General features: G+C 37.3%; 1 protein-coding gene and 1 pseudogene across 1 annotated transcript; both read left to right on the forward strand.

The window, feature by feature from the left end:
* The first annotated feature begins 1,144 nt into the window (after positions 1–1,144).
* LOC137013371 (5S ribosomal RNA) lies at positions 1,145–1,261 on the forward strand (annotated as a pseudogene).
* Positions 1,262–22,415: 21,154 nt separating this feature from the next.
* bada (BCL2 associated agonist of cell death a) lies at positions 22,416–24,830 on the forward strand. The gene is made up of 4 exons (XM_067376322.1): positions 22,416–22,851; positions 23,002–23,142; positions 23,246–23,469; positions 23,575–24,830. Exons 2-4 carry the CDS (start codon positions 23,010–23,012, stop codon positions 23,653–23,655), a joined length of 438 nt encoding a protein of 145 aa, XP_067232423.1. The 5' UTR covers positions 22,416–22,851; positions 23,002–23,009; the 3' UTR covers positions 23,656–24,830.
* Positions 24,831–26,027: the final 1,197 nt, after the last annotated feature.

Raw genomic sequence — 26,027 nt, forward strand, 5'->3', positions numbered from 1 at the left:
AAGTGTTTTCTCCAAAATGCCAAGTTTGCAAATGCCAGTATGTGCAGCCATAACAAAGACATAACAATGATGATCAATTAGGGCCAGACGGTCATGTTGCACTTCAGAGAGGTGTGAGAGAGCATGACACACATACACACACACACACACACACACAAACACGGCCCAGCATGGGGAATCTGTGTCTCACTAGCACACCAGACCCAATTAGGAAACAAACTGAGAAAAGCAGCAGGTCAGCTCGATGTTTAACAACACAACCACTGCTTGTTCGTCATCATTACCGAACATGATTCCCCGATCAGGCCTGTGAAAGTCTTTCATTTCCATGCTATCCTCTTTCATCTGTTCCTTTTCTCCTCTATGTTGCAGGCCCTTTCATGCTCCTTCAACAGGGCATGTCATAATTGGTGGGAAATTAAGCCAGTCTTTTCTAAAGATGTTTTAATGTCACTGGTGTCACATTTCATCATTAAGCAAGTGCTCATTTGACTGGCTGAGGGCGGAACTGGGACATCCTGTACTCCTACATCATCTTTCTTATCTCTTCAGGATGAAATGAGATGGACTCCTGCGGACAATAATGGCATAAGCTAACAGCATGGTTTAATGAAGAAAAAAAAATAAAAATAAAAATTCTGTGGAGAAAACCCCTAGTGTAGAAGCTAATAATGTGCAATTACGTAACATCAATAATATCAATAAAAAAAGAAGAAGAAAACCTTAAAGGGAACCATGAATTGCATTGCTTTATTGCATTACATTTAGATCAATGGAATTATATTTAGATTGTGGCATAAAAGATTGCAGTAATGAATATTGCATGTTGTTGAGCGCACGAAAGCAGCGATCTCATCATTTCAACTCAATTTCTGCACAATAACGAAATGCTTTTATCGTCACTAACAGTGCAAACATGATGTAACTAAGAGATTTGTTGAATAAAATGGGAGTTTTGGTGTGAGTCCAGAGCTCAGTCACTGATAAACTCATGCTGTTTGATTGACAGCTCCAGCGATTGTAAAGGGAGTGTTCTTTTAGTCACAGGTTTGATTTACTGACACATAGACAAAGAACATCTGACTGTACATGAATCACTACATATCAGATCAGGCATCAGAATTAACACGATTACTTACATATTACCAGCAGCCATATCACCCTGTAGCCCAAGACTGGTTGCCCACTGAAGCTAAGCAGGGCTGAGCCTGGTTAGTACCTGGATGGGAGACCTCCTGGGAAAACTAGGTTGCTGCTGGAAGAGGTGTTAGTGAGGCCAGCAGGGGGTGCTCACCCTGTGGTATGTGTGGGTCCTAACACCCCAGTATAGTGATGGGGATACTATACTTACAAAAAGCACCGTCCTTCGGATGAGACGTTAAACCGAGGTCCTGACTCTCTGTGGTCATTAAAAATCCCAGGATGTCCTTCGAAAAGAGTAGGGGTGTAACCCCGACATCCTGGCCAAACTTGCCCATTGGCCTCTGTCCATCATGGCCTCCTAATCATCCCTATACACTGATTGGCTTCCTCACTCTGTCTCCTCTCTACCAATAAGCTGGTGTGTGGTGGGCGTACTGGCGCAATATGGCTGCCGTCGCATCATCCAGGTGGATGCTGCACATTGGTGGTGGTTGAGGAGATTCCCCCTTCAATATGTAAAGCGCTTTGAGTGCCCAGAAAAGCGCTATAAAAATGTAAGGATTATTATTATTATTATTATTACATGTTGTTACATTACTGTCGAGTCCATATTGTAAAAGTCTGTTTGCAAAGCCTGTGCCGAAATGCAATTGATTTATCAAAGAATCGAGAGTAAAATGTATGAATTCAAATAAATATTGCTCAACTGAGACATTCACATTGTTGAAAATAAATAACCATATTCCTAGCATTAGGATCCTTTGTAAGGTAATGTTTTTTTAGTGCTGTATCGCTCTTCTCTCCTCATCTCACTTACACGCCAGTGGGCAGGGCTAAAGTTGCAATGATGAAGTAGGCATTGATTCCTTTTGCGGACGCAGCATTTCACCTATCTATAACGGTATGAGTTGTCCGCTGGGCTTGGTGTCAATAAAAGCTTTTATTGGACTAACAAGGAAGTTTTCAGTTCTGAAACTCATAGGATATTCTTATAGTACGATGACCTTTTATATATCAAAAGCTCAAGGAAAAGTTGATGTCTCAATTCATGACCACTTTAAATTTCAATTCAATTCCTGAGTTTGAATTGAGGTTGTAAAAAGGATGGCAAATTGTAATTTAAATTTGAATAGAAGTATAATCAATATAAATTGAAACTTAAAGAAATTCACAAAGCCTAACTGTAATTTTATATAGACAGATAGGCCAATAAAACACCCAACAGATAGATAAACAGACAGACAGACTGACCGATTGATAAATAAACAGACAGAGATAGATAGATAGACAGACAAATATAGATAGATAGATAGATAGATAGATAGATAGATAGATAGATAGATAGATAGATAGATAGATAGATAGATAGATAGATAGATAGATAGATAGATAGATAGATAGATAGATAGATAGATAGATAGATAGATAGATAGATAGATAGATAGACAGACAGAAATACATGATAGATAGATAGATAGATAGATAGATAGATAGATAGATAGATAGATAGATAGATAGATAGATAGATAGATAGATAGATAGATAGATAGATAGATAGATGATATACAGAAAGAAAGACAGACAGACAGATAGATGATAGATAGATAGATACACAGACAAATATAGATAGATAGATAGATAGATAGATAGATAGACAGACAGACAGACAGACAGACAGACAGACAGACAGACAGACAGACAGACAGACAGATAGATAGACGGATAGACAGACAGACAGACAGACAGACAGACAGACAGACAGACAGACAGACAGACAGACAGACAGACAGACAGATAGATAGATAGATAGATAGATAGATAGATAGATAGATAGATAGATAGATAGATAGATAGATAGATAGATAGATAGATAGATAGATAGACAGACAGACAGACAGACAGACAGACAGACAGACAGACAGACAGACAGACAGACAGACAGACAGACAGACAGACAGACAGACAGACAGACAGACAGACAGACAGACAGACAGACAGACAGACAGACAGATAGATAGATAGATAGATAGATAGATAGATAGATAGATAGATAGATAGATAGATAGATAGATAGATAGATAGATAGACAGACAGACAGACAGACAGACAGACAGACAGACAGACAGACAGACAGACAGATAGATAGATAGATAGATAGATAGATAGATAGATAGATAGATAGATAGATAGATAGATAGATAGATAGATAGATAGACTATAGATAGATTGAAAAAAATCTATTTCTGTTTTAATTCTTCTATTATGACTTTTATTAAGGCTTATGCATTCTTCACACCCATCAAAAATATACCTTAAAGAGTCTGAAAGATTTATGCAAGCCGCATGAAAGCCAGTTCAGTTTCTCAAATTAAACACTAAATGAGAAAGATTAGCAAAAATAAATCCAATCGAGTCATTTGGTAAAGAATGCTGCTACTTCATAAGCATCACTGCACACCGAGATTCGTTGACTCAGTCATTTTGCTCAGTCCGTGGACTGATCCAAACACCACCTTCTTTCATTCTCCGAACATCTCTATAATCAGAGAACAAGTTGCTTTTTATATGAGGTGCGTAGCGAGATGAGAATAATGTAAAATAGGAGATAAAGAAGAGGAAGCAGAAAGGATAGAGAGAGAAAATGAGGAAGTGACACAACATAAGATGGATGGAGAGAGATCTTAGTGAAATCTCATGCTTTGAAGCTCCTCATACTGGAGGGCAGAGATGGGGGAGGGTGAGCAGTGCAGTCAAAGAACTTACGGCTCTAATGAAAGAAATGACTTCAGTATCCAAATACTTAAAAAAAGCACAGAAGCCTGTAATTATGAAATAACCTGATTATACAAGACAAAAAGTGCACATATACTCACAAAAACACACAACATTTACATAATCATGCAAACCCAACAGCTCTACCATTCCTTGCATATTACGAAGTCAAATTTTATGCTATAATTCTCCATATGTTTGCTGGAAACAGATCTCATCAGTGCCTCAGCTCAGAGTGCCCACGTTTCCTTTTTCCTGACACAGTCTAGTAGTCTTCCTGCTATCTCACCCTATTGTGAGGCACCACACGCGTTGAATCTGCCATTTAAATGGGTCAGCCTCCTCTCCTGTGTACTGCAAAAAAAAACATGAAGCTTCTCCCACCCTCAGATCCCTGCATATTAACAATTGTCATGTAGCGCTCTCTCGATACGCCGCCCGCATGTCCGCCGTTCGCATCAATATTCATGAAACATGCAACATTGCTCATGCGCCCTCTGTAATCTATAACGATGGGCAGCCAAATAAACATATGTGTGAGCGGATATTTTGCGTTGCGGGTTTATCCAGATCGCAGTAGTTCAAGTAGCCTCTCACTGTCCATAAAGCCTTCATCGCTCTCCTGGTGGCTTTGACAGGAGAGAAGTCGACAGGCCTAAACCAGCAGGGAGTCATCCAGTGCTTTAAATACATAATAAGCAGGGCTGTAGCAGAGTAAGCAGGAGCTCTGAAGAGTTTGTGAAAATGACTGACGGTGCACCTCAGTGTGCGGAACAGTATAGATCTTTGGTTAATGTGGTTAAAAGCACAGGTGCAAAGCAAATATGCTTTATAGCATGAGAGCTTGTTATTGGTTAGACAAAGGAGGCCTAAATTATCTAGAGAAAGTCATTCTTTATGGTTGTCGTTTATCTCAGTAACAGCTGCATGGCTAGGGAGGACATCCCGAATATGCAATCTGCCATCTTTGCACATGAGCGCTCAGTTCTGCAGCCAGACATTTTTAATAGGCTTGTTCGGGAATTTCAATCGCATCCACTTCTTCGGCTAAAATCAACGCAAAAAAAGCATGGTCTGCCATGAATGAAATTGGTTCAGCACACTACGGAAAGCACAAAGTGTCGACCTGACGGCCATCTCTGTACTCCTCCCCCTTCTGCAACCGGCAGATTCCGCCAGCCGGTGGCAGGCTAGTGTAGTTCATCTCGGACAAGCCTAATGGCTTCACAATAATTCTGATACAGTGTTGATGGCATCACAGTCCCAAACAGTGTGATTTTCATTATCAAAAACTGCAATGAAATCAAAATGAACTGAAACTAGAAATCTCAGAAAAAATAGACTAAACCTAACTATCATAAAGTAAAAAAAATGGTCCCACTTTATATTAGGTGGCCTTACCTACTATGTACTTACATCAAAAAATATGTACAATGTACTTATTGGGTTCATATTGAATTGCAAAACACTTGTGTTGCTATTGAGGTGGGATACGGGTAAGGTTAGGGATAGGTTTGGTGGTATGTGTAGGTTTAAGGGTTGGGGTAAGGTGTAAGGGATGGGTCAACAGTGTAATTATAAATGTAATTACAGAAATTAATTACAGATGTAATTACATGCAGGTGATTTTAAAATATAAGTACAATGTAAAAACATGTATGCACACAATAAGTGCATTGTATCAAATGATTAATTTAAATGCAAGTACATAGTAGTTAAGGCCACTTAATATAAAGTGGTACCAAAAAACTAAAGTAAACTAAACAAAATTGAGAAGTCAAATTAAAGCTGCTGTCCGTAAGTTTTGCCTCTTTGTCACCATCTCTGTTTGAAACCTGCAATTGCAGTTATATGCGGAATTATTATCTTTACGTGCATTGTGCATCGGCATGGCTCCTCAGCGCGGATGAATCTAATGTTTGGTGTCAGTCACCACATCAGTGATACTGTACTTCAAAATCACAGATTCTACGTCTCGGAAGTATGACCAAAATAAGAATTTTCACCGGAAAATGTCATATGAACAAGTAAGTAACGTCAAGCTTAACGTTATGAATCGGGTTAAGGTAAAGAGATAGTTTTGAACACTGACTGGTTATGTACTTACTCAAAAATTGATTTTGGATCATTTTTAACCCAAAAAAGTTACGGACTGCAGCTTTATAATCATATAAAATAATGTAATAATGATATAAAAATCTAAATAAAATCAACTGTGATGTAAAAAAAAAAAAAAAAAAAAGGAATTGAAGTCCATTTCACACTTTTAAGATCCCTTGAAATAAAAGGATGAAATATCTGTGATTTATATGTTTATTTTGTTTCTTTCCAATGTCAGTCAATTGATGCATTTTGGGTCCAGATGGTGTAGTTATGGTGTCACGTGTAGGTTCAGATGATGAAGTGAAGGATGAAAATGTTTCCAAAACCATTGTTTTATTTACAAACAAACTCAAATAATCCAGTAGAAGAAGCGAGTAACATGCAGAGTGTTGCAAGACACAAACAATACCGGGAAATGAGGAATTGAAAACAGAGAGCATTTATACACAAAATAACAAACTAAATGTCAAGCAGGTGTGATGGTTAAATGAGTGTCCCAGGAAACTAGAAAAAAAGGGGCTTTTGCACCGAATAGTTCTAGGAACTCAGTTATAGGAACTAGCCAAAAGAAGAGTTCCCTGGGAACTCATTTCTACGCCGGGCCAAGTTCCTGGTTGCATTTGCACCGGAAATATGAACTCTGAAGCAGCCAACAGCAGCCTCTTTAAGCACTGCATCTACAAACGCAAAAACCGGTGAATGGAGGATGCCGTGATTGGAGCTGTGTTTGGTGCGTGTCTTGGGTTTCGAGATAATGGAGATGGAATGTAAATGCATAATTTACGTGACTGAAAGAGCAAAAAGTGGGTCTTAGAGACGAAATCTCCTATGACAACTTTCAGTATCACATATCATCGAGGTGGAGAAAAGAACAACCCTGCAGACAACAGGTAAATGCCATTATCGCTGTTCTCCATGTTCGTGAAGTAAATAAGTTTACATGGCTTTTTAAAAATGCCGGGTGCTGGTGTTTGACATGCGTTTGTCCAATTAACGTACACTTATGTCACTGATAGTTCCTATAGTGCTGGTTTAGACCCTACTCTGAAGTAGGAGCTAATTTAGTTCCTCCAAAAGGAGTTCCTAGAACTAAAATCGCTCCTAGTTCCTGCGGTGTGAACACGGCAAAATCTGGGTACTTCAGCCATTCTAAATAGGAACTATGAAAAGATTCCTCCTGTGCAAAAGCCCCTAAAGGAAACAAGTGACTGAAGACAAACCAACTAAAAGCCCACAAAAATGAAACTAAACACACAGACTGTGACATATGGCATGTGACAGCAGAGGCTAACTGGGCTGATGCCAACCAGCCAAACCTCAATCCCTTCGGGCGAGACACGTTAAAAGTTAAGGTGGGCCAGATGAAGTTTCTAATCATTTTTAGTGACACTTCTGCCTCAGTCTATTCAGAGCCAGATCCATCAACAAAGATTTTTTTTCAATATATTGCCTTTTGTTGTCATGTATAATTGCTATTGACAAGCCATTGGTAAATCAATGTCTTCTTCAAGTTGGTCTTACATGACTGGTCTATCGCCTCAGAGTCAGTACCTGTGGATGACAGTTTCATTCTCGTTAAAACCAATTTCCTGTGTCTGTCATCTTTCTCATTGCAACCACGGACACTCTGGAAAGGTCGCCTACTGTAGACCCTCAACAGGCAGCATATGGCATTTGCCAGCCAAAAATAACACCTGTGTCTCTTTATTCCTCCAGTCTTAGCTCCTTTCCACATGGTGACATTTGCCCCAGGCACCCTCTCTGCTTGTCTCACGGTGTGACAGCGTGGATGAGACTGTATACCCACAAGCCCCCACAAGGCGACCCTTTCTCCATTCACAATCAATCATTTACACACATACGCACACGTAAACCAACATGCCACGGTTTGCTGCCAAAACTCCCAATGATAACATTCACACAGTTTGGATCTGATTCTTTTTTTTTTCTCATTTCCTGTAATAATTTAATTGTGCAATTACACATCACTAGAGCCAGTATGAGCTCATTTACACATGGCCAAGCATTTCGACTGGCCTTATTTTCAGACACTTTGTAGAATTGTGTCAGGAAGAATTTGTTCATGTGTTAAGACAGACTGGCATTTTCTCATCTGTAGTGATTTATATTATATGCAACAGTTCTCAAATTTGATTGGCCAGGTGGTGTGATATTTAGTCCAACAGCACTGAGACTTTTCACTGTTTGTATCACGCCGTTTGTCTGTGTTTGTTCCAGACAGACTGTCAGTCTGTTTATTAGTGGTGGGGATTTTCTTTCTGTAGGTTACACTGTTACACCAGTAGGTGACTGATTTTATGAGTGAGTGTATGAATCATTTACTCAACCGATTTTTCTTCAGACACACTAATACATTAATGGGTTAGTTCAGCCAAAAATGAAAATTATATCACTAATTACTCACCTCATGTCGTTCCACACCCGTAAGACCTTTGTTCATCTTCGGAACACAAATTAAAATATTTTTGATGAAATCCGATGGCTCAGTGAGGCCTCTATTGCATGCAAGATAATTAACACTTTCAGATGCCCAGAAAGCTACTAAAAACATATTTAAAACAGTTCATGTGACTACAGTGGCTCAACCTTAATATTATGAAAAGCAACAAGAATACTTTCTGTGCCCCAAAAAAACAAATAACGACTTTTCAACAATATCAAGTGATGGCCGATTTCAAAACACTGCTTCAGAGCTTTACGAATCTTTTGTTTCGAATCACTGATTCAAAATAAAAAGATTTGTAAAGCTTCAAAGCTTCATGAAGCAGTGTTTTGTAATCACTCAACACTAGATATTGTTGAATAAAATCGTTATTTGTTTTTTGGGGGGCACAAAAAGTATTTTTATCACTTAATAATATTAAGGTTGAACCACTGTGTTTTTAGTACCTTTCTGGGCTTCTGAAAGTGTTAATTATATCTTGTTGTCAATGGCCTCAATGAGCCATCGGACTTTATCAAAAATATCTTAATTTATGTTCTGAAGATGAATGAAGGTCTTACGGGTGTGAAACGACATAAGGGTAAGTAATAAATGACAGAATAAAATTTTTGGGTGAACTAACCCTTTAAGGAATGAGTTAAGAAACAGTATGTGAAAAGAGTAGTACATATATATTCATACAACTGTAGGCAAAAAGTACCTGGATTAGAGATTCTGAAGTGAACATCCAATAGACACTTTACTATCCCATGAATGTAAGTGAAGCGAAGCAACTGACGCTGGTAGGTCACGTGACAATGACAACATGATAAATGTATTACATCTTGATTACATTCATTTTTCACAGTCACAAAGTAAGAACTTATTCCAAAGAATTACATAATAAGAGAGCCTGCCATTTGAAAAGCAGCCACAGTCTTTATTAGTGAATGACTGAATCACTCAACCAAATCGATTCACTCAAAAACCCATTTATTTTGGAGACAGGCAACAGTTAATTCTTCATTTAGAAGTATTTTTATTAGTGGAGCAAAAACAGACAAATGAGTTTAAATGGCAATATTGTGTCTAAAATGTACGCTCCTCATTATTAACTTTGAATAGGTTGTATAAAAGGCAGTTATTAAAAAAAATACTGTGGTTAATAAGCAATAATCACACCTGCAATAGTGCTGCAATCACTGTTGTTGTTCATATAATATTGCTTTAATGAAAACACAAGTATATTTGAAAATGAAACCTGATTGACTTCTTGTAGAATCTGATTTCACACCAGTGGTGTTTATTAATTTATGAAACATGCACAATAGACATTTACACTGGACAGGTTTTGTCTATGAAATCGTTTCTCAATAAAAGACAGCACTTGTCCATTGCTGTCATGTGAATTCTTCTGTCTTATCAAGAACTGTGAGAAAACCCATTGAAGTTGCCTAGTCAAGTGTGAAAATTTTCCCATCATTCCAGCACCACTGACCATGACAGAGGAAAAAAAAAGGGTGCAAAATCCGTCAACATGTTCCACCTTCTAATTTACATTCATGCTGTGGAATAGACAGGGGAGCACAAAAGCCCCATATTCCATCTGGAAACCTTTAGTGTGCCATCATGGGGATAGAGAGGAGGATAGAATGAAAATGAAGTGATAGAAAACAATACCACAGCGCTTATTCTTTAAAGAATTCAGATTTAATTTGCACTCATTAATCTGGAGGTAGGAATCACTGGGCTCTTCAATTCCCATGTTTCCACAACCCAGTGTAAAATCACAGGTTTGCAAGACAGTATTTTGACTGACGTGTCTCATATGAGGTATTTACATATCATTCAAACTGATCCCTGTCAGCCTGTTGCAACAGTTACAAAAAGCCCAAAACTTTGATACCAAATCACCTGACACAACCTTCAATACAGAAGAGCAAACCCAAGCAAAAATGTTTTCACTCTTGAACAACATAAACTAATTCTAATGAGAACTGTTTCAGGATCATTTTACTTTACTAAAATCAAGATTGTTTTGTTGTTTATATGTCTATGTAGTGTTTTTAATATGTTTTAAGACAAACCATGTGCAAATTCATAAGACAGCACCATTGTTGAGTATTTTATGTTTAAAACTGCAGTAAATCAAAGACAGTCTTTTTTAACACTATAAAGTTAAATAAGCATATATATCTTATTTTGCTATATATAAGCATATATATAAGCAATATATAAGCATATATTGCTCATCACTACAGCAACAGTAGACTCTTTGAGCTGCCGTGAGCGAGTGGAGGGGGGGCTAATTAGCATATTCATTGATCCATGAATATTAAATTAGGCAAGGGTGTAGAGTTATATTCAAGCTATTTTAAGGCATTAGAAAAAAATCACTTGAAAAAATGTTTAAATATATAATTTTGGTGATCAAAGATGAGTTTTAAGTGATAAAATAATTGACTACAGGGGGACTTTAAAGGGTTCACCCAAAAATGATTGTCATGTCATTGTCATTAAAAATTCTGTCATTAATTACTCACCCTCATGTAGTTCCAAACCCATAAGACTTTCCTTCACCTTTGGAACACAAATGAAGATCTTTTTGATGAAATCTGAGAGCGTTCTTTCACTCCATTGACAGCCTACACAACTACCACTTTCAAGCCCTCAAAAGGTAATAAAGACATCATAAAAGTAATCCATGTGACTCCAGTGGTTTAGCCTCAATTTTATGTTGCAATGCGAGTGCTTTGTTTGGGGAAAAAAAAACAAACATAATTAATCTCCAACGCACGTTCACAAGAGCACCACGACGCATCCGTGTTGTGTTGATGTGAGAGTAGACACTGTTGCGTGAGCTTGCGTTGGAGATTAATATTTAGTAAATAAAGTGGTAAATTATGTTTGTCTTTACCTTTCTGGGGATTGAAAGTGGTAGTTGCGTAGGCTGCCAATGGAGAGACAGAAAGTTTTCATTAAAATAATAACAAAATTAATCAGATTTCATTAAAAGATCTTCATTGGTGTTCCAAAGATGAACGAAAGTCTTACAGGTTTGGAACAACATCAGGGTGAGTAATTATTGACAGAATTTTTATTTTTGGGTGAACTAACCCTTTAATGTAGATTCAGCACCCTGGACAGCTACTAGAGCACCAGATCTTCTTACAATTTGCCACTGACAAAGCATATTGTGTATAATAATTTGTAATATGCATGTAACTGTAAACTATTCTAACCATACAGGAATATTTTTTGACCATTTCTCCTGATAGTGAACTGAATTATGGGCCTACAGTAAAACTGGCCAACATAAATATAGCAGGTTAGAAAGGAAAATACTCTAAAAGCTAAATAATAATAATAGGGCAAATGCAGTGTTAACAGTAGAGGAGCAAAGAAAACAGCAAAGGAAAGTCATGTATTTGATTTTGTACAAATCCAATTGGCTAGTCAGTCTTTGATGAATGGGGCACAATAACTAGTCCACAATTACAGTAGTGCTTTCTGGAATGTTTTTTTTTTGGGTAATTCCCAAAGTCCCAATGAGTCAAACTGTATTTGATTAATGTTATCATATAATTACCCCGTTTTAGCATTCATTACAGGATGTACAAACACAAATGTCTCAGTCAAGCAACAGAAAGTAAGTTTGCTTAAAATATGCACTCAGAATCATGATTATAAACAGAACGAGGCAATGAGTAGGAAGGAAGGATAAAGGGGAAGCAGGAGAGAGAGGAAGAAAGAGGATAAGCCTCATGAAGCAACTACAAAATGCAAATAAATAGCTGAAACCTATGAGGAGCCATCATCAGTGTCTCTGCAGAGACACCCTACAACCCCATTCCCTGCGTCACAAATGATACAAGTAAAACGTGTTGATATTAAATCTAAATTGAAGTTCCTGGATGAGGGCTGGCTCCTTGAAAACAAAAAGGTAGATCAAAGGCATTTTCCTCACATCCAGAATTATCTCGCTACATTAGCCGAGACACTTACAAACAGCAATTATTAATGATGGAGGTCTTGATGGTTGTATAAGGCTGATCATATCAGTGAACCAATTTGAGGTTACCAGCGAAACGATGGATTTTTGTAAGAAAAATATGCATATTTAAAACTTTGCAAACTATGATAACTAACTTCTGGCAAACGGCCATACACAAGTCGAGTTATGGCGAAAGAATAACCTCTGACCCGACGCATAATTTACGCACCAAACGAAGTGGCAATCTGTTTGTTTGAAAGGGCTGATTGGTTCATCAGTCCAAGTTAAGAATGGGACTAACTGTTTGATGAACAATAAAAGACAGGGAATATTTGAAAGTTGTCTGAAAACGTTCTTTTTTCCCTAGTTCTGTTTGATCCAATTAGTGGTGTATAAATTATACACTTTGACTTTAATTTAAACCTTATTTCAATCATGACAACTCTAGATTATAGCTGTTGTTGTAGATTATTGCTGCTGCTGCAGAGCAAGTACAGGAACTTGCTACTGCCAGTACATATACCGATATGCTTCTGCGAGTAAGACATAGGGCTGCTACACAAATAGCATATATCAATAACCCATAACAGATCTATACAGGTGGAGCTGGGGAAGGTGGAGGGTTTTAGAGGAACTCTGAAGCACGCTACAAACTACTATAGTGAATGAAACTAGCCATTTAAATGTGTGAGCAACAAGCTCATTGGCTGCAGAAGTGACATGGACCAATCAGCTGGTGCCAAGTAGATAACACTGTAACTATCATCAGCTTGCTTTAAGACCCATCAGCCTGCGCCATCTAGAGTTTCATGACAGAACTATGTTTATACGCATAATCCACTTTCTGTGGTTCAAGTTTCTGAGCATGCCCTGTTATTCCCTTAAATAAATTTCCTAATAACATGCTGCGAGAATCCTAAAAGCTAGAAGTCAATGCTACCTGACTGCGATGAGTGCTTTTGTTGGAAGTATGTTGTTTCCTCCTTTGAGGAATGAGTGTACTCATTCATTCTTGCCATACTGTTTTTGCCAACATGTTCTCCAACCAGTACGCCTATATAGGTCGTTTGTCACTTCTCTGAAATATGACCCATAGGAGCGTGTACTAAAGTTGCACCCCTATCAACAACAGGACACTTTAATTTTAATGCATTGTTCCCTTTTATCTGCGTCATATTTCAGGTTTCGCATAGCTCAATTGGCAAAGCATTGATATAACAATATGCAATCATGTGATCATGCGATTGTGGGTTCGATCCCAGGGAACGCATGTGCTCATAAAGTGTAAATGCACCTATAGGGTCGGGGGTTTTTTTGGAGGACAGTCTGGTTTCTGCAACTTCTTTGTAATGTTATTTTACTTGGATAGTGTGAATGGTGTTCTGTAATCTTCAGGTACACATTTTCTAACTGGCCACAGCTCCTCCTCATGTTTTTCCTCTTTATAGCTTCTTTAGCATCAAATCCTTATCTGGGACCTTCAGACATTTCTTTTGATCATGGCATGAGTCCTACTATGAAGAGACACTCCTGAATAGTGAAAGGAACATATTTTGCTCTAAACTGTCTGTAATCAACCTGCCATATGGCCAAATAACCCACTGAGGTTATTTGGCTACAGAGGAAGTATTCTAGGGCATCGTAGGCGCGTGATGTAAATGTTGTTCAAAATATAACCATCTTAATTACAAAAATTAGTATTAAGAGCACTTAGTACTTAAGTCAAATTAAAAGTTTTACTTTAAAGTACATTTTGAATCATTATGCTTTAATAATCTTGCCATGCTTTAAAGAAGTGAATTTTGATATGTTGACATACTAAAGCACATTTAAAGTACTTCATTATAATTTAACTGTAGTGTGTTATTCGCTATGACATTTAAAGGCAATATATTTTAAATGTACTAAATTGCAACTTCAACATTCTTCCAAATATCTTTCTTTGTGTTCAGCCGATAAAAGACATTTAAATAGGTTTGAAACAACCTGAGGTTGAGTAAATGATGACAGAATTTTCATTTTTGGGTGAACTATCCCTTTAAGAGCGTTCAACTATAGCTCAAAATATTTTAGAACACGTTTACACCTGTATTTAGCATAGTCCACTTGTGATGTAGCTCACCGCATTTTAGAACAGATCTTTAGGCAAATGAATCCTTTCTCTAAAACAGGGGTGTCCAAACCTGCTCCAGGAGGGCCACTTTCCTACAGAGTTCAGCCCCAGTTTGCCTCAACAAACCTGCTTGGAAGTTTCTGGGATGCCTAAGACATTGATTAGCTGGTTGAGGTGAGTTTAAGTAGGGTTGGAGCTAAACTCGGCAAGACAGTGGCCCTCCAAGAGCAGGACTGGACCCCCCTGCTCTAAAAAGTCTGAGAAAAATGCTACAGACAAAAATATCTCATATTAAAGCTACATATTTATATTATTTATAACACGGCTTGACAGAACTTGCTTACCTCATGTGCGCAGAGACTAGAGAAGGGCAAGTTATTTTAATGGTTCGCTTGGCTGGATTTTACAGTGCTAATCATTTGTAAGGGCAGACGAACTGTGAACTGGAGGTGAAATATGAAGGCTTTAGTGCTGGGCCCCTGGCTCTACTTTAATAATGGTTGAGCTGCAAGTAGAAGAGAGAAGAACGCCATTTGGAGGCTTTGGATTCTCACTTAGGAGGGTGATACTAAAGGGATCACACAAAGATGACCGGCAGACATAAACAAAAGTGCACTGAAAGAACCTCAGATTTAGAACAGAACTTTAAGTCTGCACACACACATACACAAACAAAGGTTTAAACATCCAATTTTCTGGATATGTTGCACACAGTTACACTCATAATTCTTGTGCTACATATGAAGCTATCTGGACAGACTTGCAGGCTTTACAATCCAATGGAAACTCAAGATTGCAACAAAATTGGGCTTCTAAATCTTGGCCAACATAATTCACGTCTTCCGGATCTTTCAGAGTAAGAGGATGTACAAATATTCAGACACGCCACATAATGTAAGGAGCAGCAGCAGTAGAAAACAAACCACTTTCTGAATTCCGCCTTTAGCAAGAGTGGGATTATTTTCAGTTCGCCAGAAACATTAAGATTAGCTCAAACTGTGAGTAATGGTTCCAGGCATTAGGGGAAAGGAAATAATGCCATTGAAACCAAGAGCTCCAACAGGAGAACACATTGTGGTTTACAACTAGAGAGAAAATTAGCCAGACCAGACTCAAGCTAAATCAAGCTTTCAGCAAAAAACATGATATACAGTCAAACTAAAAATTATTCAGACATGTTTTGATATTTTTGGTATATTTTTACTAGTGGGTGCAGGACACTATGTTTCATTTATGTAAGTGAGGATAGTAAAATAAAGTAAACTGTGACATATTATACCCAAATATACCCAGTGAAATTGATAAAAATTTGGAACCAAAAATTATTCAGACACTTTGACCTGACCATGTTTTGCTTAAGTGTTATCTGACATAATTAAGATTTTTTTTTTTTCTGACACAGTTTAACTCTGAGATATTGTCATATTTTATTACCCTTTTTTTAAACTATAGTGAATAAACTGTCTTAATGAATGAAATGTCCAAGGTGTCTGAATAAATTTTGGTTTGACTGTATATATATATATATATATATAGCACTAATGATCGCATGATGCTTGTACCATAGGCATTGCTATTAAGATTCTGGCATAAAAATACATATTTCAGACTATTTCATGCCATCAACCTAAGTGAAAATGGACAGGACTGATTTGAAATACAAGCTGCAGGAGTATCATTTGTTTTGTTGCAGTATAATTATATAACAAAGGAAATTAAAGGCATAATTGATTTCCCTTGTGAGGAGGTATGGCATTTTGTGTGTCATATGAGAGCTGGTCTATCAAATGCATCTTCTCTGTTTGTCAAAATGACCATCTGTTATATGTGCTTATATGTTAAAAGGATACTTCACCCAAAAATACAAAAATATTTCTTCCTTCTTCTGAACACAAAAGAAGAAATTTTGAAGAATGTTTTTGTCCATACAATTGACATAAATGGAGTCCAAAAAATTTTTTTTGCATGGACTAAAATATCTTTTTTTGTGTGTTTTCTGTGGGAGAACAAAAGTCATAGTGGTTGGGAACAACATGATAATGAGAATTTTCAATTTCGGGTGAATTATCCATTTAAAGGGATAGTTCAACCAAAAAATGAAAATTTTGTCATCATTTACACGCCCTTAAGTTGTTCCAAACTGGTATGAGTTTCTTATGGAAGAGGATTAGGGCCAAGCAATAATAAAAAAATAAAACCATCTTGAGATTAAACTCATTAAATTTCGAAAAAAAACTCGTTAAATTTTGAGAAAAAAGTCGTTAAATTACGACAGCAAATTTGTTAAATTATGAGAAAAATGTTGTTAAATTTCGAGAAAAGTCAAGATAAAATGTTGAGAATAAACTTGTTAAATTACGAGAAAAAAACTCATTAAATGTCGAGAAAAAAGTTGAGATAAAATGTTGAGAATAAAGTCATTAAATTATGAGTTTTTTAAACTCTTATGAGTTTTTTCTCATAATTTAACGAATTTGTTCTCGTAATTTAACGAGTTTTTTCTCGTAATTTAATGACTTTATTCTCAACATTTTATCTAGACTTTTTTCTCGAAATTTAACAAAATTTTTCTCGTAATTTAATGAGTTTATTCTCAACATTTTATTTAGACTTTTTTCTCAAAATTTAACGAGTTTTTTCTCGAAATTTATCAACTTTAATCTCGAGATGGTTTTAATTTTTTATTATTGCTTGGCCCTAATCCTCTTCCGTAGTTTCTTTCTTCTGTTGAACACAAAAGATCTTTTAAAGAATGTTGCTAATCAAACAGTTGACTGACTTCCATAGTAGGAAAAAAAATACTATGTCAATGTATAAAAGTCAATGGCGGCCATCAACTGTTTGATTAACATTCTTTAAAATATCTTCTTTTGTATTCAACAGCAGAAAGAAACTCATACAGGTTTGGAACTACTTGAGGGTGAGTAAGTAATGACAAAATTGTCATTTTTTGGGTGAAATATCCCTTTAAGTTGAATAAAACAAAGTGCAAAAAACAGCACACTACTGTCCAAAAGAGAGGAAAAACATGCTAAAATCAGCCTGAGGTTTCATACGCAGCATGTAAACACTATGGGAGAGAAATAAACCTGCTCAATGTAGAGGGGAAAAAAATAAATTTACATTTCTATGTAGACGCTCTTGAGTATAATTTTTTGGATCTCAAGTCAATGCATGTGGAGACTGAGGGTTTCCCTACATATCACAGCATACTGGCATATCACATTCTATGTATATCTGAAACAGGTGGGCTGCCTCTGTAGTGAGAGTAGGAGAGCGTTTCCATGAGAACTGTGACTGCTAAGTATTCACAGCCAGTATGAAAACTATGTGGCGCTTACTACTAGTTATGCGGGGCCAGTACAAAACATTTCAGAGAAAATGGTAGCTACATACGCAGAGGATAATAACTCAACAGACCTATTTTAGTACAAGAGTAAATTCAATCTTACCTGCTCTGACAGAAAGACGTACGTTAACAGAGGTTCATTTTGTTGGGTAGCTCTTGTATAGGCAGTGCGAAAAATAACAAGCAAGTTCGTACCTGAAACAATAATGTAGTCTTGAATAAATATATATTTGAACGTGGGTTTTTCGTTTCATAGAATCGTCTATTTCATTCTGACATCAAGTAACCTGAAAACATGGAGGGTGCAGTCTATTACTCATTTGTTGCAATCAGTTCGCTTTCTTTGTGTATATTAAACCTACCGTCAGGTTTCTAACAGCAAGTAATAGCCTACTGTATTAGTAGCACTGTAATGTGGTGTGGTGAGTAAATTCGTACTTACAAAGACGGTGTGTGGATTCCGGTGGACACTGGCTGTTGACTTGCTGTAGTTCGGTTTAATTCACAGTGAATGAGCTCGGTGCGCGCGGCTCATGTCTCCACGGAGCAGCGGTGATGCGCGCGAGCTGTACAGCGGTGCAGTTCTTGATCTGACAGTTCAAACAATACAAACAACTAACACAAATCCAATCAAGTTGTAGACTCGAGGCGAGACTGATTTTTAAGAAAATCTCGCGGCGAGACAAAAGAGCGTCTTACGTTCAAGATGAGACGTGAACGAAAACGCGATTCGAATTAAAAAGTGGTCGACGAAAGATCTTCGAGATGTTTGGTAACACCAACTGCAGCCCATTCACATAATTCCGAACACTAGAGAAAAGATAAAATGCCTGATTCCAGCAATGGCATTTTAAGGAGGGAAATATGCTTTCTGTGAAAAGCGAAGACTATATTATACACTGGGGGGATAGATAGAGAGAGAAAAGAATGAAGAATGATCAGAGCCGCACATGGACGTGTGGCGCCAGAGGGAGTGAATGAGAAGATGTTAACTATACGCTCGCATCAGCATCAGCCAGCCTCGCCATGAGGAAGGAGGAGACGGGCGGAGTTTGTTGGAAAAGGTAATATGGAAATGAACACTCTGTTTTCTTTTTGGCGAATGGTTTCTGCAGAAAGCTGAGACGGTACGAAAAGCGGCATTTTTTCAGCAGCGTGGACTGCAGAAAGGGGAGGCGACATTTTCCTATATTATAGCACGTGCAGGTTTGCCGGAGTGTCGCTGGCAGGCATGGCGAGCCAACACCGGACGGTAATTCATCAAATTGGCACTGATGTAGCAGTCATATTAGAAATGCTAATTATCTTGGCTAGAGTGTAAAAGCACGTGCACATCAAAGGAGCTAAATTAATTTTGTACCATCAACTCTGACCCCTCTACTGGTGACAATGATTCAATTATGACACTTAGCGACCTTTAACTATTGTGGTTCAAAGGTGAACAGCTGTATCATTGAATCGCGTCAGGTATAATAAAAAGTTAGCCTATAGTACATTTTCTCAAGGTTATTTTCACTTCATAATGTTTTATGCAAAATATCCTCCTCTATTATAGATTAAAGAATGATTCGAAGAACTCTACTGTACCTAAATTGCCCTGCTGTGAGAAAAAAATCATCTTAAAGGGTTAGTTCAACCAAAAATTAAATTTCTGTCATTAATTACTCAACGATCATGTCGTTCCACACCCGTAAGACCTTCGTTCATCTTAAGAACACAAATTAAGATATTTTTGATGAAATCCGAGATGACTCGTCCATAGACAGCACCGCCACTGTCAAGGTCCAGGAAGGTAGTAAAGACATTGTTAAAACAATTGACGTGTCTGCAGTGGTTCAACCTTAATTTTATGAATACTTTTTGTGTGCAAAAACTAAACAAAAATAGTGACTTTATTCAACAATATCTTCTGTGTCATTCTCATACGCTGTTTACGTTCAGCACTTCCAGGTTCTACGTCAGAACGCAGACTCATTATCGACGACGCGGTTCACGTGAGCAGCACGACGCATGCCGGCCGGGCCAATAATAACGAGTCTGCGTTCTGAGGAACCTGGAAGCGCTGAACGTAAACAGCGTATGAGAATGACACAGAAGATATTGTTGAATAAAGTCATTATTTTTGTTTTGTTTTTGTTCACAAAAAGTATTCTCGTCACTTCTTAACATTAAGATCGAACCACTGCAGTCACGTCGACTTTTTTAACAATGTCTTTAGTACCTTTCTGGACCTTGAAAGTGGTGGTTATATTGCCGTCTATGAACGAGTCATATACCTCTCGGTTTTCATCAAAAATATCTTAATTTGTGTTCGGAAGATTATCGGAGGTCTTACGGGTGTGGAACGACATGAGGGTGGGTAATTAATGACAGAATTTTCATTTTTTGGTGAACTAACCCTTCAAACCAGCCTAAACTGGTTTGCTGTTCTTAGATGGTCTCTAAATCACCCTGTGTTGGCTGGTTTTAGAACTTTTAAGCCACCCTTAAACCAGCTTGGTCAGGTTTGGAGAACATCTCAAACCAGCTAAGGCCAGCAAACCTGGTTTAAAGGGTTAGTTCACCCAAAAATGAAAATTATGTCATTAATGACTCAATCCCTCATGTCGTTCCAAACCCGTAAGACCTCCGTTCATCTTCGGAACACAAATTAAGATATTTTAGATTTAGTCCGAGAGCTTTCTGTCCCTCCATTGAAAGTGTAGGTACGGTAGAGTGTCCATGTCCAGAAAGGTAATAAAAACATCATCAAAGTAGTCCATGTGACATCAGTGGGTTAGTTAGAAGTTTTTGAAGCATCGAAAATACATTTTGGTCCAAAAATAACAAAAACTACGACTTTATTCAGAATTGTATTTTCTTCTGGAATCCTTTCCATTGAATTGATTCCATTGAATCCTTTCATCTTTCGGCGTTGGTAATGCACTTTTACGTCGTTGTTTTTGGCGATTAGGACATCCGTGACATGCACACTTACGCACCATTTTAAAAAATATAGCAAAACCAAAATACAAACAATGTAGAATAGCTTGAATACAGCGTGCGTCACCCTCAGACTGTAAACGAAGCTCGGCGCACCGGATAACACGTCAGCAGCGTCTTATGTCAGCAGCGTCACTGCAGAGTCGTGAACCCGGATTGACAACTGACCTGGAAAAGAATACAATGCTGAATAAAGTTGTAGTTTTTGTTATTTTTGGACCAAAATGTATTTTCGTTGTTCAAAAACTTCTAACTAACCCACTGATGTCACATGGACTACTTTGATGATGTTTTTATTACCTTTCTGGACATAGACAGTCTACCGTACATACACTTTCAATGGAGGGACAGAAAGCTCTCGGACTAAATGTAAAATATCTTAAACTGTGTTCCGAAGATGAACGGAGGTCTTACGGGTTTGGAACGACATGAGGGTGAGTCATTAATGACATCATTTTCATTTTTGGGTGAACTAACCCTTTAAGATGTTGCTTTTGTATTGTATTATTTTTTGCAGCAGCAATGTCACAGCAATGAAATTTTTTTTTATAATAACAGTATAAACAATAAAATAAACAGTAGTAGGACCCTTTATTTATACTCTGCTGTAACCAAACGTGTGTCTCCATGATGCTGTCAAAGAGGAATTCTGTTTGCTATCTAAATTTTTAACCAGCTCTAATACATTATCTGTCTTTTTTTTTTTTTAAGTTAAGTGCAATGTTGGATACCCAAAATTCAGTTGGTGCAGCTACATAACATTACATATTGAGTTTTTACACATTTTTTTTATGTATTTATGTGTTAAAATGAAAAAGAGGAACTGGATATATACAGCAAGCACAGACATTCTGCAGTGTAGACCTAGCAAAAATTACATAAAAATATCTATATGCAGCAATCTACACAGTAAAAGGTCCTATTAACCTATATATATTTCTGTGTTCTGCAGACATGAGTCATAAGCAAAGAAATGACCAACTTCTTCTAATGACTCAACAACACAGATCTCTCCTGCCATCTACAGTTCGAACTGAGAAAATGCACATTATATGACCACAGTTCTTGAACAGAAATAGCTAAATATGTTTTCTTGGCTGTGAATTTTATTGGCATTAAATCAGTATACTCTACAGCAAACCATTCAAGGTAAGGCCAATTATAGATACGTGAAAAACTCTCCATAATAAATGAATCATAGCTGAGCAATGCATAAACCCCTTGTGACTGATATTGCACGACCAAAATCACTCTGTTTTGAACTCCACTCAATGCAAACGGTGCATTTCTTTTGCAAATTCTTTTGCAAACAGCGTCCTCGGAAAGCGCACGATGTAAATCTTCCCACGCCTCCGCGAGACTGAGGTCCGTACGAGGTAAACAAGTCACGGGGCAGCAAAGGCTCGAGAAACCCTATCGCAACAGTGACGTTGCATCAGAAAGCGCCAAAAACACCCTAGCAGCGGGCTGTGATTGGCTGATAGAACAAGCCGAGCGCCGTTTGATTGGCTGAGAGCGGAGCACTACTGTAAAAGACGACGGACAACAACAATATTCGAGCCGAAATGAGATCATACACTGACTGTAGAGATAACAACAACCGGACTGGAAATTTGGCACACTACCGCTCGCGGCGAGAAGACAATCACTCCGACTAAATGTCACGAAAAGCGGGATCTTTTTTTCATTATTTTTGGCCGACTACGTTTTCAGATGAGCGTGGCTCAACCTTAGAAATATGAAACTTATATAACTTAAGTAGCAATTGCAGTTATTGTTGTTGTTTGGGTGTGTCACATGCCATGAGGCAATCAATATACGTTAAGAACTGGAGAAGCTACTCGTAATCGTACAGGAGATAAGAAGGAAAACATCTAGTGTTACTACCAACTGAGTTCCGGAGAGACGAACACATTCAGATCTTTTGTCCTGGAATTCATCCAGATCCACAGGTATGTGTTTAGGAAAACCAGTGAATGTTAAACTTCCTGTTAAGAAATTAATCACTGAAAACCTTGTGTGTTCTTTATGTAATACAATAGGTCATAATTTTTCTTAACACCTTGAAATTTTAATATTAATATCCTACTACTGTTCACCAGCTCTCACAATGGATAACACGTTGCATGACCATCAAGATGATTCCACCGCCTTGGATGGCAAAAAGACATCACATCTGGAAGAGACAATCAAGAACCATGGGCAACATCAGGATCAAACCTTGCCAAACATTTCTCCTCAAAGTGAGAACTTCAGACAACCACATTCACAGTATTAGGAAATATATAAGTTGACCTAAATTTAACAAAAAAAATTCTCTTACCATGTGATCACATGCTTTTGCAGGGCGTGTGCGGCTCTATTCAGAGTCTCAGGTGTATACGGTCAGCCGCTGGCAGGACGCTGAGCCCCAGGATGGAGCATCGGCGGAGGAGAACGGAGGAGCGGGAGATGGACTTCCATTCAGAGGTCGTTCTCAATCCGCTCCTGCTGCGCTTTGGAAAGCAAAGAAGTACGGGCGGCAGCTGAGGAGAATGAGCGATGAATTTGACACATGGCTTGACAAAGGGGTGAGCCAGCTATATGTTACACTAAATGCATTTCTATTTGATGGCTTGTGGTCTTAAATATGTGAAACCTTACATATTAAGTTTTTTTTTTTATATTGCTTCTAGGAGGTGAAAAGAGTGAAACAGACCTACAGAGGATGGTTCTCATTCCTCTGGGGTCCCAAAGAAGAGGAGGGCAGAGAATGAATTTAACAATGCTTTACACACTATAAGAACAGTTACCAGAGAGCTGCTCTCAGATGAAGGCTGGTCTGATCACCATCATGGCCTTTTTGTAATCAATGTGCTCTAGCTACTGCAAAACCAATCTGACAATGGTAGAAGTGCTGTATCACGTTTTACCACTGCAATAACGTACGTTTAATTAAAGGAATTGTCAGTTTAACTTCAATTTGACAATCTTAAAAGGGACAATCTCTCCTAAAATAGTACAATTCATTGGACAATCTTTCTATATTCTGATTTAAAAAATGAAACCTCTATTTAAAAACTATTTATTGATATGTATTGTTCATATTTGGCAAAGAAATGTGTTCTATGATGTATTTTATAGATTGATATATAGATGTGCGTTTTTGTTGTACTAAAGGCTCGAGCGGTTGCTTGCAAAATGTAAATATATTTCAAGGACTGTGACACCAGATAAAGTTGTAAGGTTAGTGACGGTAACAATAATACGGGTAAAGTTATTTCAGTTAATTTGTTGATATATGCTACATCTCAGGTTTGTTTGTTTGTTAATGCCAAACCATTGTGGTGAATAACTAGTAAGTAACTTTTTTATGCTGAAAATACTTGGATAGGTCACCAGGAAAACTGAACAATTATTTAATTGATACTTTCATAGCTTTGCAATTCATCACTGCCTTTCGTGTACATATTTCTTGATTGTATAGTTGTCTGTTTTCTCTGTTGATTTTTTTTTTTTGTTTTATATTCCATCTGCTGGTCTTGTATGTAAAACAACATTCAGTTTCTGCCAAACTTGAGGGGAAGCAAATATATGCAGATGGACAACAAGTGCTATTTCTGTACTATCAGTCTTGCTGTGCTTTATGTGCTCCATTCCTTTTTTAAGATCCTTGTACATATTTATAGCTGTTAACAGACTGAATAATGGATGAGCTGTTTAAATACTTTTTAAAACAATCAAGTTTTTATCTTTTTTCTATAATTTTGTGGTTGAAATAAATGATTTTCTGGCTAAAGGTAGTGTTATGTTTTTGGCCGTTTTAAACAAGTGTTACAAGTTGTAGAAATTTATTCTGAATTCATCTTGGTTTCATACAGTTTTGAAAAAAAATTCTGATATTTTATCATATTTTCTGATATTTAAAAGTCCAAATTTAAATAACTTGTTTGATGTAACCATTGAATAAAATGAACATATTTTCCTTACATCTTGAATATATGTGACTGTACACATCTTAATGTAAAACTTTTTCAAATATCATGAATTCAAATTATTTTTTAGTGAGCCAAACCACATTATACAACCTGAACTAAGCTTTCATCACAGCAATAAGGTCAATAACATACAAATACATCCAGTTGTACAACCCTTACATTTTTGACTTTCAATTTAAAGCTGCAGTCTGTAAGTTTTGCCTTCTGTGAAAAACCTACAATTGCAGTTAGTTGCAGAATTATCATCTTTATGTGCATTATGCATCGGCACGGTTCCTCAGCGCAGATGAATCTAATGTTTGCTGTCAGTCACCACACCGAAGTGGATACTGTACTTTGGAATCACAGATTTTAGTCTTGGAAGTATGGCCAAAATAAGAATTTTCACCAAAAAATGTAACCTGAACAAAGTAAGTAACACATCTGCCACTTTTATTCTGACCAACTGAGAGAAAAAAAGCATTACAATAAATCGTGCTACCAATGGTGATTAAAGGGTTAGTTCACCCAAAAATGAAACTTCTGTCATTTTTTACTCACCCTCATGTCGTTCCACACCCGTAATTCCTTCGTTCACCTTCGGAACACAAATTAAGATATTTTTCATAAAATCTGATGGCGAAGTGAAAAGATTTGTAAAGCTTCAAAGCTTCATGAAGCAGTGTTTTGAAATCGCCCATCACTAGATATTGTCATAAAGTCGTTATTTTGTTTTTTGCCGCACAAAAAGTATTGTGGTTGCTTCATAACATTAATGTTGAACCACTGCAGTCACATGAACTGTTTTAAATATGTCTTTAGCTTTCTGGGCATTGAAAGTGTTAATTGTCTTGCTGGCGATGCAGGAGTCATTGGATTTTATGAAAAATATCTTAATTTGTGTTCCGAAGGTGAAGAAAGGTCTTACGGGTGTGGAACGACATGAGGGTGAGTAATTAATGACAGAAATTTCATTTTTGGGATAACTAACCCTTTAAATGTAATGATCACTTAGCTCATATCACATCAAACCATGCAAATTATTATTATTGTTATACTTAGTTCTCAAATTGTTAATGTTAACATCAGCATTGTGTGACTATGTGTATTTAGAGTGTATTAGCTTTACCTGTAGATTTCAATTTCTGTACAGTCTAATCCCTTACGTTAAT

Source organism: Chanodichthys erythropterus, chromosome 22, assembly GCF_024489055.1.
Source record: "Chanodichthys erythropterus isolate Z2021 chromosome 22, ASM2448905v1, whole genome shotgun sequence".
Taxonomy (NCBI): domain Eukaryota; kingdom Metazoa; phylum Chordata; class Actinopteri; order Cypriniformes; family Xenocyprididae; genus Chanodichthys; species Chanodichthys erythropterus.

Bases quoted from the DNA above. Each gene is read 5' to 3' on its own strand.
- bada (XM_067376322.1), top strand. From the start codon at position 23,010: ATGGATAACACGTTGCATGACCATCAAGATGATTCCACCGCCTTGGAT. The intron at 23,143-23,245 runs GTGAGAACTTCA...ATGCTTTTGCAG, and splicing joins GCCAAACATTTCTCCTCAAA to GGCGTGTGCGGCTCTATTCA. The intron at 23,470-23,574 runs GTGAGCCAGCTA...TATTGCTTCTAG, and splicing joins ACACATGGCTTGACAAAGGG to GAGGTGAAAAGAGTGAAACA.